At 47.7% G+C, this 15,576-nt stretch overlaps 1 protein-coding gene across 2 annotated transcripts in view; it reads left to right on the plus strand.

Moving 5' to 3' along the window:
• Positions 1–15,576, plus strand: part of DIP2C (DIP2 acetate--CoA ligase C (putative)) — a 366,491-nt gene that overhangs the window by 286,760 nt on the left and 64,155 nt on the right. For both annotated transcript variants that reach the window (XM_007445661.1, XM_007445662.1), the window contains 7 exons: positions 5,609–5,748; positions 7,949–8,085; positions 9,254–9,462; positions 10,474–10,588; positions 11,052–11,253; positions 13,226–13,335; positions 14,628–14,708. In XM_007445661.1, coding sequence (XP_007445723.1) covers positions 5,609–5,748; positions 7,949–8,085; positions 9,254–9,462; positions 10,474–10,588; positions 11,052–11,253; positions 13,226–13,335; positions 14,628–14,708 — 994 coding nt within the window. The remainder of the gene's footprint in view (positions 1–5,608; positions 5,749–7,948; positions 8,086–9,253; positions 9,463–10,473; positions 10,589–11,051; positions 11,254–13,225; positions 13,336–14,627; positions 14,709–15,576) is intronic.

Here is a 15,576-nt window from a genome sequence, read left to right on the forward strand (position 1 = left end):
AGTCCATTCTCTACATCTGCACCTTTATTCCTGTCCTTCTCCTAGGTTCTTCAGAACTTTTTTTTTTTTTTTTTTTTAGATTCCATATATATGTGTTACCATCGGGTATTTGTTTTTCTCTTTCTGACTTACTTCACTCTGTATGACAGACTCTGGGTCCACCCACCTCACTACAAATAACTCAATTTCGTTTCTTTTTATGGCTGAGTAATATTCCATTGTATATATGTGCCACATCTTCTTTATCCATTCATCTGTGGATGGACCCTTAGGTTGCTTCCATGTCCTGGCTATTGTAAATAGAGCTGCAGTGAACATTGTGGTACATGACTCTTTTTGAATTATGGTTTTCTCAGGGTATATGCCCAGTAGTGGGATTGCTGGGTCGTATGGTAGTTTTATTTCTAGTTATTTAAGGAACCTCCATACTGTTCTCCATAGTGGCTGTATCAATTTACATTCCCACCAGCAGTGTATGAGGGTTCTCTTTTCTCCACACCCTCTCCAGCATTTATTGTTTGTAGATTTTTTGATGATGGCCATTCTGACTGGTGTAAGGTGATGCCTCATTGTACTTTTGATTTGCATTTCTCTAATGATTAGTGATGTTGAGCATCGCTTCATGTGTTTGTTGGCAATCTGTATATCTTCTTTGGAGAAATGTCTATTTAGGTCTTCTGCCCATTTTTGGATTGGGTTGTTTGTTATTTTGATATTGAGCTGCATGAGCTGCTTGTAAATTTTGGAGATGAATCCTTTGTCAGTTGCTTCATTTGAAAATATTTTCTCCCATTCTAAGGCTTGTCTTTTCATCTTGTTTATGTTTTCCTTTGCTGTGCAAAAGCTTTTAAGTTTCATTAGGTCCCATTTATTTTTGATTTTATTCCATTTCTCTAGGAGGTGGGGCAAAAAGGATCTTGCTGTGATTTGTCATAGAGTGTTCTGCCTGTGTTTCCTTCTAAGAGTTTTACAGTGTCTGGCCTTACATTTAGGTCTTTAATCCATTTTGAGTTTACTTTTGTGTATGGTGTTAGGGAGTGTTCTAGTTTCATTCTTTTACATGTAGCTGTCCAGTTTTCCCAGCACCACTTATGGAAGAGGCTGTCTTTTCTCCATTGTATATTCTTGCCTCCTTTATCAAAGATAAGGTGACCCTATGTGCATGGGTTTATCTCTGGGCTTTCTATCCTGTTCCATTAATCTATATTTCTGTTTTTGTGCCAGTACCATACTGTCTTGATTACTGTAGCTTTGTAGTATAGTCTGAAGTCAGGGAGCCTGATTCCTCCAGCTCTGTTTTTCTTTCTCAAGATTGTTTTGGCTATTCAGGATCTTTTGTGTTTCCATACAAATTGTGCAATTTTTTGTTCTAGTTCTGTGAAAAATGCCAGTGGTAGTTTGATAGGGATTGCATTAAATCTGTAGATTGCTTTGGGTAGTATAATCATTTTCACAGTGTTGATTCTTCCAATCCAAGGACATGGTGTCTAAGTCCATCTGTTTGTGTCATCTTTAATTTCTTTCATCCGTGTCTTGTAGTTTTCTGCATACAGGTCTTTAGTCTCCTTAGGTAGGTTTATTCCTAGGTATTTTATTCTCTTTGTTGCAGTGGTAAATGGGAGTGTTTCCTTAATTTCTCTTTCAGATTTTTCATCATTAGTGTATAGGAATACAAGAGATTTCTGTGCATTAATTTTGTATCCTGCTACTTTACCAAATTCATTGATTAGCTCTAGTAGTTTTCTGGTAGCATCTTTAGGATTCTCTATGTATAGTATCATGTCATCTGCAAACAGTGACAGCTCTACTTCTTCTTTCCCAATTTGGATTCCTTTTATTTCTTTTTCTTCTCTGATTGCTGTGGCTAAAAATTCCAAAATTAAGTAATAGTGGTGAGAGTAGACAACCTTGTTTTGTTCCTGATCTCAGAGGAAATGGTTTCAGTTTTTCACCATTGAGAACGATGTTGGCTGTGGGTTTGTCATATATGGCCTTTATTATGTTGAGGTAAGTTCCCTCCATGCCTACTTTCTGGAAGGTTTTTATCATAAACGGGTGTTGAATTTTGTCAAAAGTTTTTTCTGCATCTATTGAGACGATCATATGGTTTTCCTCCTTCAATTTGTTAATATGGTGTATCGCATTGATTGATTTGCGTATATTGAAGAATCCTTCCATTCCTGGGATAAACCCCACTTGATCATGGTGTGTGATCCTTTTAATGTGCTGTTGGATTCTGTGTGCTAGTATTTTGTTGCAGATTTTTGCATCTATGTTCAGTGATATTGGCCTGTAGTTTTTCTTTTTTTGTGACATCTTTGGCTTGGGTATCAGGGTGAGGGTGGCCTCATAGAATGAGTTTGGGAGTGTTCCTCCCTCTGCTATATTTTGGAAGAGTTTGAGGAGGATAGGTGTTAGCTCTTCTCCAAATGTTTGATAGAATTCGCCTGTGAAGCCGTCTGGTCCTGGGCTTTTGTTTGTTGGAAGATTTTTAATCATAGTCTCTATTTCAGTGCTTGTGATTGGTCTGTTTATATTTTCTATTTCTTCCTGGTTCAAACTCGGAAGGTTGTGCTTTGGAATTTGTCCATTTCTTCCAGGTTGTCCATTTTATTGGCATATAGTTGCTTGTAGTAATCTCTCATGATCCTTTGTATTTCTGCAGTGTCTGTTGTTCTCCTTTTTCATTTCGAATTCTATTGATTTGGGTCCTCTCCCTTTTTTTCTTGATGAGTCTGGCTAATGGTTTATCAATTATGTTTATCTTCTCAAACAACCAGCTTTTAGTTTTATTGATCTTTGCTATTGTTTCCTTCGTTTCTTTTTCATTTTTTTCTGATCTGATCTTTATGATTTCTTTCCTTCTGCTAACTTTGGGGATTTTTTTTGTTCCTCTTTCTCTAATTGTTTTAGGTGTAAGGTTAGGTTGTTTATTTGAGATGTAACAGGTGCACTTTTTAATTTATTTATTTATTTATTTGGCTGTGTTGGATCTTTGTTGCTGCACACGGGCTTTCTCTAGTTGTGGCGAGCAGGGGCTACTCTTCATTGTGATGTGCGGGCTTCTAATTGCAGTGGCTTCTCTTGTTGCAGAGCATGGGCTCTAGGCGCGCGGGCTTCGGTAGTTGTGGCTCACGGGCCCTAGAGCACAGGCTCAGTAGTTGTGGCGCACGGTCTTAGTTGCTCCATGGCATGTGGGATCTTCCCGGACCAGGCCTCGAACCCATATCCCCTGCACTGGCAGGTGGATTCTTAACCACTGCACCACAAGGGAAGTCCTAAAACAGGTGCACTTTTTTTTTTTTTTGCGCTACATGGGCCTCTCACTGTTGTGGCCTCTCCCATTGCGGAGCACAGGCTCCGGACGTGCTGGCTCAGCGGCCATGGCTCACAGGCCCAGCCGCTCTGCGGCATGTGGGATCCTCCCGGACCGGGGCACGAACCCGTGTCCCCTGCATCGGCAGGAGGACTCTCAACCACTGCGCCACCAGGGAAGCCCAACAGGTGCACTTTTAAATTATATTACTTAGTTGGCGAATTCATTTGCTAGGGCTGTTATAACAAAGTACCTCAAACTGGGTGGCTGTAAACAATAGAAATTTATTCTCACAGTTGTGGAGTTTGGAAGTCTGAAATTAGGGTGTCAGTAGGGTTGGTTCCTTCTGGGGGCTCTGATGGGGAATCTGTTCTGGGCCTCCCTCCGGCTTCTCGTGGTACCAGCAACCCTTGGCTTGCAGACCCATAATCTCTTCCTAACCAGCTACTTCTGCAAAGACGCTGTTTCCCAGTAAGGTCACATTCAAGGTTCAGAGGGTTAAGACGGGGACATGTCTTTTGCGGGGACACAGTTCAACCTACAGCAGTTACTTAGGCTTATGATTTCTGACTCTGATGTGGGGTCTTGACCAAGGACGAGGGTAAGGGAGCCCTGGCCGCAGAGGGTTCCTGCAGGACTCCTCTATCTTTCATTTCAAAATGTTGATTTATTGGGATCTTTGAAAAAGAAAAAAGCCAGGAGATCAATATCAATTCCAGCGTTTGGGGCTCATTTCCAGGTGGTTTCATGTGGGTCTTATTATTTGGGCGATTTTCCTTTTATATCCTTTTAGCACTACTCTTTTTGATTGTTATAGATGGAATAGTTCGATTTTCAGACTCTTTATTTTTTTAAATTGAGATATACTTGACATATAACATATGCTTTTTTAAATATACCAGTTACTTGATTCAAATTAGATCTCTTTTTGCAAATTTTAACTTCTGTGTTTTCCCATTTATGGTTTTAGTTTCATTATAAACTTTGATGATACTTTAAAGCCGTATAGCAAACTTCTTCTTTTTTTTTTTTTTTTTTGCGGTACGCGGGCCTCTCACTGTTGTGGCCTCTCCCGTTGCGGAGCACAGGCTCCGGATGCTCAGGCTCAGCGGCCATGGCTCACGGGCCTAGCCGCTCCACGGCATGTGGGATCTTCCTGGACCGGGGCACGAACCCGTGTCCCCTGCATCGGCAGGCGGACTCTCAACCACTGCGCCACCAGGGAAGCCCCAAACTTCTATTTATAGTCCATATTTTAGATCCTAAAACTACCTTAAGCATTTGTATATGGAAAATTAGAGAAACAAGTGTGATTTTTACCTAAAGTGCACTCTCTCTCTTTGCTTACATTGAAGACTCTTTAGCTTGCAGAGATAAAATCCATGATCTTGGAAATGTTTTAATTTATTTGTTCCCTGATCTAGTCAGCAGACATTTATTGCTGTACACTACTCCAGGGGTGGGGCCTCTGCAGTGACCAAAAGAAAACCCTCCTGCCCTCCTGGAGGAGGCGTGGACAGATAGTTAGATGGTTCCTGCTATGGAGACGGGACCACCCTGGAGGACAGTGAGGAAGAGGGCCATGAGGCCGTCTGCCAGAGGCAAGAAGGAGGCCAGGGCCCCGGAGGGAGTGGGCTGGGGTTTGGAGGGAGAGCAGGGCTGGATGCAGCTTGGAAGCAGGGAGAACAAGAGCAGAGGTGAGGCCAGGGCAGCCTCGGAGCCCATGGACAGTGCGAAGGCAGACCGTGGATGTGGTGAAACTGTACTTTCCCCCAGCCATCAAGCACTTTATATGTGGTCTCTCATCCAAATAATTGCCGATTTTTACAAGTACTGAGCCTGTGCCCACACAGTGCACATCTGGCCTGGAGGCCACACAGGCAGTCTAGCATTTCTGCTCCCTCCTGTCATCGTCCTTCTTGGAGACGTGGCTCTCCCTTCTTAGCCGTTTTCAAACCTGGGAAATCCAACCTTGCAGAGAGAGGAGTGGGTGCGAAAAGGAGTTGGTCGTTCTCTGTTGGACACATGTAAGGGCAGGCCAGGGGGACAAGGGAGTCCTTTGGTGTCTCTGCACTTCTCAGGAGCCCAGAAGTAGAAGGAGCAGACATTGGTGTCTCCTGAACAGAGAAAACAGGTGCTGAGAAGAGCACAGGGACATGTGGCAGCCACACCTGCCTTCAGAGGCCTTCAGGGCCCAAAGGTGCAACCTTGGTGTGCATGCAGCACATTTACATGCATATCTGTGTTCAGACAGCTGACGTGCTTCTAACCAGACACAAACTGCCATTACAGGCCCACCGATGACAGCAACCAGCCCCCAGGCCGCGGCGTCCTCTCCATGCACGGCCTGACCTATGGGGTCATCCGGGTGGACTCGGAGGAAAAGCTGTCTGTACTCACCGTGCAGGACGTTGGCCTCGTGATGCCTGGAGGTGAGCGTGGGTACAGGCGCAGAGTCAGAGCCCAGCCGGGGACCAGCTGCCGGTGCTGCCCTGGCTGGCATCCCTGTCCTTGGCTGTGAGCGTGCCCACCTCGGCCTGACCTCCAGTCTGGTCCCGTGTTCGCCAAGCTTCAGCCCAGGAGGTGTGGTAACACGGCCTCTCCTGATAAAAGAAAACCCAAAATGTTCATGAGGCTGAGGAAAGGCCTCTATGTCACATGCACCCTGGGACCCCAGGAGGCACCCGGGGCCGCTCTGCACCCCCAGCGGCACCTGGGCAACTTCTCTCCATGCAAAGGTCAGCTTCCTGCTGGTTGTCCTGGTGCACTGGGGGCCAAACCCTTATGGAAGCTTGCCTGCAGCGCAAGAGCCCTTGGTTAAGTCACAGAAATCATTTCCGCGTTGCATACAGACAAGCTCCCAGCAGAAGGACCTGCCTTAATGAAGCCCTCTTGCCTCTCCACCCCTGCCCTGTGCTGGGACACCTCCTGAGGCCTCGCGGGGGCCCCAGGGAGTGCAGCTGGAACGGCTCTGCTGGCAGGAGGGAGCCCCGGTCTGATTTGTAGGGCTCCCTCCCTGGCCCTGCCTCTCTTCACTCTTCACATGGCGTCCCCAGGGAGTGGGCCCCCTTTCCTGGGGCAGTTCCTCCAGAGTCTGGACCTTCTCCTGATGAGCCTCCATGCACATGGGTGTTGTCTCGCCTCATCAGGGGCGGTCGCATCCACATACAACCTAACCCCAAAGCCAGGCACATGCTCAGCTCAGCTGCAGCTTCAGCCAGGCCTCCTGGCTCCATTCCTTTCTTGCTTTTTCAAATAAATAAATTCCCCATGGTTCCAACCTCAAAAGATGAGAAAACTGTACAGTGAAAAGCCTCCTTTCCAGCCACTGGAGGCAACCACAGTGGAGACATGCAGGCAACACGTACGTGTACACACACACACACACACACACACACACACACACACACACAGCGGCATATTCTTTTTCCTGTTTTTTTAAAATTTCACGTAACAATAGAGCCCTTCGTGCCTGCTCGTATCTTGAATCTTGAAGCTCGTTTGTTAGCAGCACATGAAGAGCTCACACATTCCCTTCCAGGCTGAGGAGCATTATGGTGTTTGAACACACAATAGTTTATCCAAACCCTTCCCATTGGACGATTTTCCGCTTTTTGCCCCTGCAGTGTGGTTGATGCAGTAACTCATCTGTGCTCCAGCCTGCAGAGGTGTGAGGAAGAGCTAACAGGGAGAGTTCTAGAAACATGCAGTGTGAAGGGCACACACCCAGGTGACTCTGATGAGGCTGTCCTTCAGAAGGATCATAAAGATTGATATTCGTGCTGCTAGCGGGGGACGCCCCTCTTTCTCCACTCCCTCATGCCCAGTGTATTCACAGACTTTCTTATTTTTACCAGTTTGAGGGGTAAAGAATACTTTGGTGTCCTTTTAATTTCAACTTTTCTTACCATGAGTGAGCTGAACATCTTCCCGTGTTTTGAGTGGCTCTGTTTTTAGACATAGTACTGCTTGTCACCTAACACCAACCTGGGAGTGAGGGGCAGCCTTAAGACTCTTTCTGCCCAGCTCAGCTGTCGCTCGGTGCACCCACCACCTCCCTGAAACACCAGCTTCAGCCCTGATCGCTGGCGCTCTGCAAACAGGAAAATTAGCACCCGCCAGCCTTCCCTGAAGGGCACACCTTGATGGGGAATCTGAGGTCAAAGACTGAGATTCCCGTGGGACGGGGGAGTCTTTCTGTTTAGAAAAGCCTGAGAGGCTGTTGAGCAAGTGTCTCCTGCTCGTTGGTTTCAGGGCTCAGGCTGCATCTTGGAGGCTGTGTGGGCTGGCTGATGACACTCAGCATGCGGCAGTGACGCTCAGGCTTGTTCGAAGTGTCGTCCTCATGTCTGGATGGCAGAAACGGTTACTCCCTTTAAATGCCATTTACATACTAAAATTAAAGCAATTGGAATTATTTACTGATGTCACAACTATAAAACGTGAGGTTTTGCTGCAACATGGAAACTCACTTGCCTCAGGGACTGTGAGGACCTGCTCGCTTTCACCTGTGGTTTTGCCGCAGACGCTGCTTCTGCTCGTTTGTCTTCTTTTTCATATTCATTCATTTCTTCTCTCTGACTCCCTCCCTCCCTCCCTCTCTAACGTCACTGTGCTTCGTTTTGCGTTCAGCCATCATGTGTTCGGTGAAGCCGGACGGAGTTCCCCAGCTGTGCAGGACGGACGAAGTCGGGGAGCTCTGCATGTGCGCAGTTGCCACGGGCACGTCCTACTACGGCCTCTCGGGTATGACCAAGAACACCTTCGAGGTAGGTGGGAGGTGAGCCCCGTCAAACAGCCATTGCCAGGTGCGTGGAATAGACATGAAAGAGAAGATGGTAATTTCTCAATAAACCGTATTCATAGTAATTAAAATGCTTGCACTTTCTCCTGCTGTTATTTTTATAGTTTTCAATAAATTTGGCTTAGCAGCGTTGTTTTCACCTCATAACCAGAGTTGAGAAAGAGCAAGTACAGTTTTTATAAAAGGGGCCTTTTTGTTCATTGCCGTTCTCACCAGTTTAGGAAGAGGAGCAGGTGACAGGTGGAGGCTGGAGAGTGTGCATGGCCATGCTGGGGGAGGGAGCAGTGGCCCCCTTGGGGCCTGTCAGCCTCGGCCAGACATGCACACTGCACATCTACCTCTACCACACGAGTGTGTGTCCGTGCCGTGTGCAAACGGGTGTGGCATGCAGTTAGCACACACTGCCCAGTAAACCCAGCATTCTCAGAATTCGTATCGTTTCACCAAGTGTGCCTGACCTTAGAAGGAACACACTTTGACTAAGTTGTATGTCAGCAAACATGAGTTGTTTGGGGATAAATTTATTAACATGTAGAACTTCAGATGTGAACACATGTGATGTGGTGCCTTGTACAGGCAGCTTTGTTGAATGTAGATTCAGGTTTCTAAGTGCCCCTGAAACTGAGCCAAACACAGTCTAAATAAAACTTATCTCCTTTTCTTTGCGACTTATGTGTCGGGTGGGTTGAGGAAACTAGGGATCGAGTTTGAACTCGTGGTGGGGCTTGCTTCCTCTGTATTTTTCTTTTGAGTGTATTTCCAATAAGGAAAAATAGCATTTTAATGAACAGGGATTACTTTACAACTGACAGATGTTATTTAAAATGCACCTTGCTTCTCCACTTAACCATTTTTATGCTGTGGTTTTATAAGCAGAAGAATGAATTAGTGTTTGTTAGACTGTGGCAGGCCTCTTCAGAGGCCCCTGCGCATGGGCCGGTGGGACGAGCTGTGAGAGCTGGGGGGAGAGGGGAGGTGCCCGCAGGCTGGCGCTCACAGCAGCTATGCGGACCTGGGCTTCTCCAGCCAGGGTCAGGTGAGGAGACCCAGCTGGGGGGAAGCAGGACCAGTGGGCTTCAAGAAGGAGGGTGGAGGCTGGGCCCTGCTGGGCACTCAGAGCTCCTTGTCCCCAGGTGTTCCCGGTGACGAGCTCGGGGGCCCCGGTCAGCGAGTACCCCTTCGTGAGGACGGGCCTGCTGGGCTTCGTCGGCCCTGGGGGCCTCGTGTTCGTGGTGGGCAAGATGGATGGGCTTATGGTGGTCAGCGGGCGCAGACACAACGCCGATGATATCGTGGCCACAGCACTGGCCGTGGAGCCCATGAAGTTCGTGTACAGGGGAAGGTGAGCGCCCTCTGTGGTTGGCATAGTTCTCCACAGACTACACTTTCTGTGTAAAACTGCAAAAAATTGCTTAAACTAACGGGACTTGGTGTCCTCCTCTGTAAAATGAAGCCCCTGGACTCTATTACTTCTGAGATTCCCTGCAGTTCTGAATGTCCAATTTTATGAAACTTTTCTGAGCCCCATAAATATACTTTCACTAAATTCTCTTCCAAGTTAAATAAGAATGTCCATTTGAAAACCTTATTTTTAATAAGTACACAGAGAAAAGAGCCAAGCATTTATCTTGCTGCAGCTCATTCACCCAGAGGTAACAGTTGAGCCACAAACTGCCTGGAAATTGGCTCCCATGGGTTTCTTCCTGGTGGTGCCCCCAACCCCAGCTTGGCACACAACCGACACTGGATCGCTGACCACGGCTCCTGAGGTTTTGGAGGAAGTCAGCTGCTTTGGATCTCACCCTGAGTTGCCGAGCTAGTGGGAGCAGGAGGAAGCAGAGCTTGGGGTTGGGGGTAGCCAAGCCACCTTCATGCACAGGGCACCCTGGAGGGCCATTCGCCACATTTTGTGCTTCCCATGAGAGGCAGACGCAGCTAGCAGAAAACAGTTAGCTCCCAAATGGCAAATTTCTGCTGATTGGGAGAATATTGCTTCGCAGGTGCAAACTCAAGATGCAAGTCGCACGGCTCAGTAAATTTCAGCAGTTCTGGTACCTGGGCTTGACTCCTCTGTCCCGAGGCATGAGGCCCGTCACCCAAAGCCACGGGCTACCTCCACAGGAAGTGTGGTGGTTCTGCCCTCCGGCTTTGCCAGGCTTCTCCGCCAAAGCCGCACTTCCGTGGGTGAGCACCTGGGAGTTGGAAGCTGCAATTTCCCGTCAAGGTGGTAGTTGGCACTGGGAACCCCTGAGCTCTGCAGTCGTAACAGCTGCGAAGCGCTTTATGGCAGGGCCAGTCCCTTCGTGAGCCTGTCCAGCATGTGATCACTGCAATTTCCTGTCTGTCCCCACAGGATAGCAGTGTTTTCGGTGACCGTCCTGCACGATGAGAGAATTGTGATCGTGGCTGAGCAGAGGCCGGACTCCACGGAGGAGGACAGCTTCCAGTGGATGAGCAGGGTGCTGCAGGTAGCTCGCTTCTGCCCCAAGCCCCTCTCCTGGGCTTCTTTGCACCATTGTGCTCTCTGATCATCCCTCCTTTTGACCAGAGATTGCATCAGCCATGAAACTTACAGTTGCCTTCTAGGGAAGGAGCTAAACAGACCAGGCTTAGGGTTCAGAGGTTTGCAGAACTGGCTCCCTCTCGCTCGTGGAGGTCGCAGCAGGACCTTTTGGTTATGACCTTGAGAGTTTGCTTTCTTTTCTCCCAGTGTGCGTTCTTGTGTGTGTGGTGTCCCACAAGTGCTATGAAAACTGTATTCTGCTCAGTTTAGCGAGCCTGCCCTCCTCTGACCTCAGCGTCTCCATGCCAGGAGCATCACGGGTGCTTGCACCTGCTTCTCTGTGTTGTGATTTGCACAGTCTGAGTATTTGCTCCATGCCTGTTCATGATACCTATTTTAACACGGTTCCCTCTCTCACGACCTTCCAGGCAATCGACAGTATACATCAGGTTGGGGTTTATTGTCTGGCCTTGGTTCCAGCAAACACCCTCCCCAAAACCCCACTCGGTGGCATCCATTTGTCAGAAACGAAGCAGCTTTTCCTGGAGGGCTCACTTCACCCCTGCAATGTCCTGATGTGCCCCCACACGTGCGTCACAAACCTGCCCAAGCCTCGGCAGAAGCAACCAGGTACATCTGGAGGGCCGTGCAGGCCCGGGGTGGCCCTGGAGCTGGGTGGGGACCACGCTGACCACGGTTCTCAGCCTCCCTCCCCTCCCGCCTCCCATCACACACTCCCAGGCAAGTCAGCCTCCCGCTCAGCGATGTCCTTCTACCAAGCATGGGATAGAATGCAGCAGAGTCCAGGCAGCAGGGGGTGTAGACCACTTGGATGGAGAGGTGTTGGCAGTGCCTGAGCCTAGCCTTCTTGGCAGTTGTCAGACCTCCTGGGTGGCCTTTGGCAGAGAGCCTCTCAGGGTCACGGCTTCCTGTTGAACAAATTAGAATAAGGCTTCCATACCTGTTTCATGAGTCACAGCAGCTGGAAGCCTTTGAGGAATCGTACAGATCTACTTGTGACATTGTCATGATGGTGAACATTTGTCTGCTGATTTGCAATTTGGGGAGCACGTAATTATCTACCATCTGACTTGGTCCTCCTAACAGCTAATTGATCATAGTCTTTAAGGCTGCACACAGTTATCAGTGAAAACGAATTCATTGCAAGAATATGGTGGTGAGGAATCAACTCTTCTGCCCGTGTAGTGATGGAAGGTCCCCAGGCCTCCAGGCTTGATGTGCAGACAGACCTCGGAGGCAGCCAGGATGAGCTCGGGCTGGGGTATTAGGACGACGGCCAACAGTGCCTGGCACAGGCAGCCACTTGTCCACACGTTACATGTATTAACTCATTTCATCCTCATGGATTTCGTCCTCTTATCTCCATTTTGCAAGGAAATGAGGACATCGTACCACAGAGGGGTTCAGGAACTGCCTAAGGCTGTGGGTCCAGAGTGTAGGAGAGACAGGCCCAGCCCTGACAGCTCTTCACTCCACCGATGAAGAGTGGCAGCACGGGCAGAGTTCCTGGCGAGTCAGCTAGAGGTGGCTGGTGGGCACTGGTCACAGCACAGTGGGCGGTAGATATAGGAACCAGCCCGCCCCCAGGCCACCCCCAGAAGTGAGCTTAATGAGATGGGGGTGAGCGGTCTCTCCAGATTCAGGTGAGGACGCTGATACTGCAGGAGGAAAGCAGGTACCAGGCTCACCGACTTTGCCCCTCTGTGCAAGCAGCAGCACCGGGATTACCACAGCGTGGCGCTTGCCAAGTTCTTGCGGAATCGACAGGAGTGTCTCGGCTCCCCGGGGTGTCCTCACTCACTGTCCCAACCTCCCTCTCCCACCTTTAACCTTGGTCCATCACCAGATGCCTCGACCCAGTGGCCAGTGGGCCCAGGTGTTGGAGACGCAGTTTGTGACAGCAGAATTTAGGACAGACATTTATGATGAGGGATCGTTGGCAGATGCATGACCGTTTCAGGACTGCAGGGCTCAGATATCTGTCAGACATCTAGGAACCCATGACAGGGATGCGTGGCCCAGTGAACAGGCTCTGAGAGCCTGGTTGGGCGCCTTCCTCCTCAGGGCGCACACGGCGGGTACCAGGATCTGCACCGCTCTTACATGCAGCACAGAAAATGGAGCTTCATGTGATTGGAAATTGTAAGGAAAGGATTCTCTAATGGTACCTGGTTATCTCATCTATTCTTGTTAAATATTGGAGGTTATATAAATCTGTCTTCAAAAAGCTGTTTGTTTTTTGTTTGTTTTTTAACAAATACTAAATAAATTTGTTTTTCACAAATACTAAATGAATAGATGTCAGCATCTCCCTAACTGGAGAACAAAGGCAGCGGCCTGGGAGAACACTTATGGGAATTTGGTGAAGGCATTATTTCTGTGTACCCTTACTTGAGGCTTGTTCATATTTGCTGTCATTTTCATGGTGGTGACTTACTTGAAATCCTGTTCTAATTAGATTTTTCAAAGCTATGTCTTTGAAAGGATTTCCCTAGAGTAAGCTTCTTCCCAAAGTGAGAAGTCATGTTCTCAGGAACTTCACTCGTGTTTTCGTCACGTGTGTGCCGCTGCTTCTTTGCAGAGATCGGCCCTGCCTCTGTGATGGTGGGGAACCTGGTGTCTGGGAAGAGGATCGCACAGGCCAGCGGCAGAGACCTGGGCCAGATAGAAGACAATGACCAGGCCCGGAAGGTGAGAGCTGAGGGTTAGACGTCCGCCTGGGCTCCTCTCCACTCCTGCCCAGATGCTGTATCACAGGCGTCACCAACTCCCACTTGCCCTCCCTGGCAGCCCAGTATCTACCATTGATGACCTTTCTTCCTACCTGCCCTCTTGGTCCTGCAAGAGATGTCTGTGTAATTTTATAAGGAAAAGGTGTTTGCTGAGGGTGCAGTGTTGTAGGACTGCATGGGTAGGTGATGCAGTCCCATGACTAGCAGGCCTGAGGCCAGTGTCTGCAATCCCTGTCGTGTCCTAGCATCCCCTAAGCACTTGTTCCTGATTCTCCCTCCAGCCCTGATTTGACACTCACACTGCCTCACAGCCACGTTATAGTGAGGCTTCAGTCCTTTGATTGTTGGAATTCAAGAAAACGTCAATGCAAAACCCAGGTTTGGGAGCCAGACATTCTTAAAGCAGCCTTGGGAGCTGTAGGAGCAATCCTTGGGCCCCACTCCACTTAAACATCAGACACACAGTTTGTCACGCATAGCTACAAGTCCCCATTAGAACATTCAGCCTTGAGAACTCTCATGATTCACCAAAAGGTGGTCCCACTCTAGATGGTCTCCCAGGAAATGTGACAAAATCAACCATTTAAGATGTTGCCAATTTGGTAACATGTAGTAACATGTTTACTGAAAGCACTTGATCACCATGTTCCCCACCTCACAGTACATTTCCATCATAAAATGGATTAAGGTGAAGATGTGGGCGTTTCCTGTATCCTGACACTAGTGCTGTGTCCTGACATTAAACAGGGCCATCCTTGTTACTAGAGACTGAGTCAGTGGGTATGTGTCACCTGTGTGATCTGCAGAGCTATTGAATGACTTCAGGGATGGCCACTGTAAACACAACAAATTTAAGAGAGCCCGTTTTTGAAACAGAGTAGCTCTGATTCTGTCATTGCAACCCTGAGAAATCACTGCTGCATCTTCTGGAAGCCCCAGGAGACAGGATTTTTCTGTGTCGGCTACTCTGTCTATAAGCGGAATAGAGTCTTCCCATCCTTGGGCAGGTTTCAGAAAACTTCCCTCATGGTGGCATGGCACCAGCCCTCTGAACCAAGCACAGTGAATTCCAAATCACTGTCAGGAAAGCACTGTGAGCACCTGCTTATTCTCTCAATTATATTTATATGGGATTACCCTCTCGCTGTCTTAAGCCACCTTAAAAGCACCCAGACAGACAAAACTTTTAGATGTTGAGGCCAGCCCAGTCCCCCAGGACAGTCTAGACCTAATGGCTGTGCTCTGTTCCAGTTCCTGTTCCTCTCGGAGGTCCTGCAGTGGAGGGCGCAGACCACCCCTGATCACTTGCTGTACACGCTGCTCAACTGTAGGGTGAGGCCCCGCCCGTGTGCCCTGGTCGTTCCCTGTGTGGTCCACAATTTCATGCTTCTGTATCATATTCTCCACTCAAACCTTTCTCCTCCATCTTATCTGAATCCTTTTATTTATTTGTTTGTTGCTATTTTGACTGAGACCTTTTCACCTAAGAAAGGTTGCTCTTAAATATAAGGGTTTGAGCATGTGTGTGTGTGTGTGTGTGTGTACACACATATATTTTTGTATGTATTTTAGCCATATTTTTTTGCAATATTTCCCTTCCCCTCAAAATGCGTGATGAATGTCTACAACAGAACAATTGCAGATCTATGAGGTATTTATGTCTTTATTTTTATTACTCAGCTCCTTTTTTTTAATAAGACGTCATGTTTTAGTTATAGGCTTTCATTCTTAGGAATGAAAATAATTTCTATTTTATAATTAAAGTTCATATTTACATCTCGTATTAGAAAAGCAAACTCCTCAGATAGTGTTCCATAATAGTACTTAAGAGTAAGGCCTTAAACATGCAAGAAATAGTACTAACACTAAACATTAAATGCAGAAGTCTTTAATACATTTGTCAACTTTGTGTTTGCTTTGGAAATAAGGCCTGAAAAATAGATTTAACGTAGGTCGTCTTGACAAGCATGGGTACTTGCAACTTTAAGAAGTTCTTCAGAGTTGCAAAATGGCAAAATCTTAGTGCGTGAAGGCACCTCTTGTCATTTAAAGCAGTAGATTAAGGACAAGTAAAAGGAAATGCCAACAATGTAAGTTACTCCCTGAACCTCTAATTTGGATATCCAGCTACAGACCAGTTTTGCAGTGATTTAGTTGGTAGAAGTAACCTCTGGTCCTCCTCTGACACAGCTTGTCTTGA

Source organism: Lipotes vexillifer, unplaced genomic scaffold, assembly GCF_000442215.2.
Source record: "Lipotes vexillifer unplaced genomic scaffold, Lipotes_vexillifer_v1.1 scaffold646, whole genome shotgun sequence".
NCBI classification, from domain to species: Eukaryota; Metazoa; Chordata; class Mammalia; order Artiodactyla; family Lipotidae; genus Lipotes; species Lipotes vexillifer.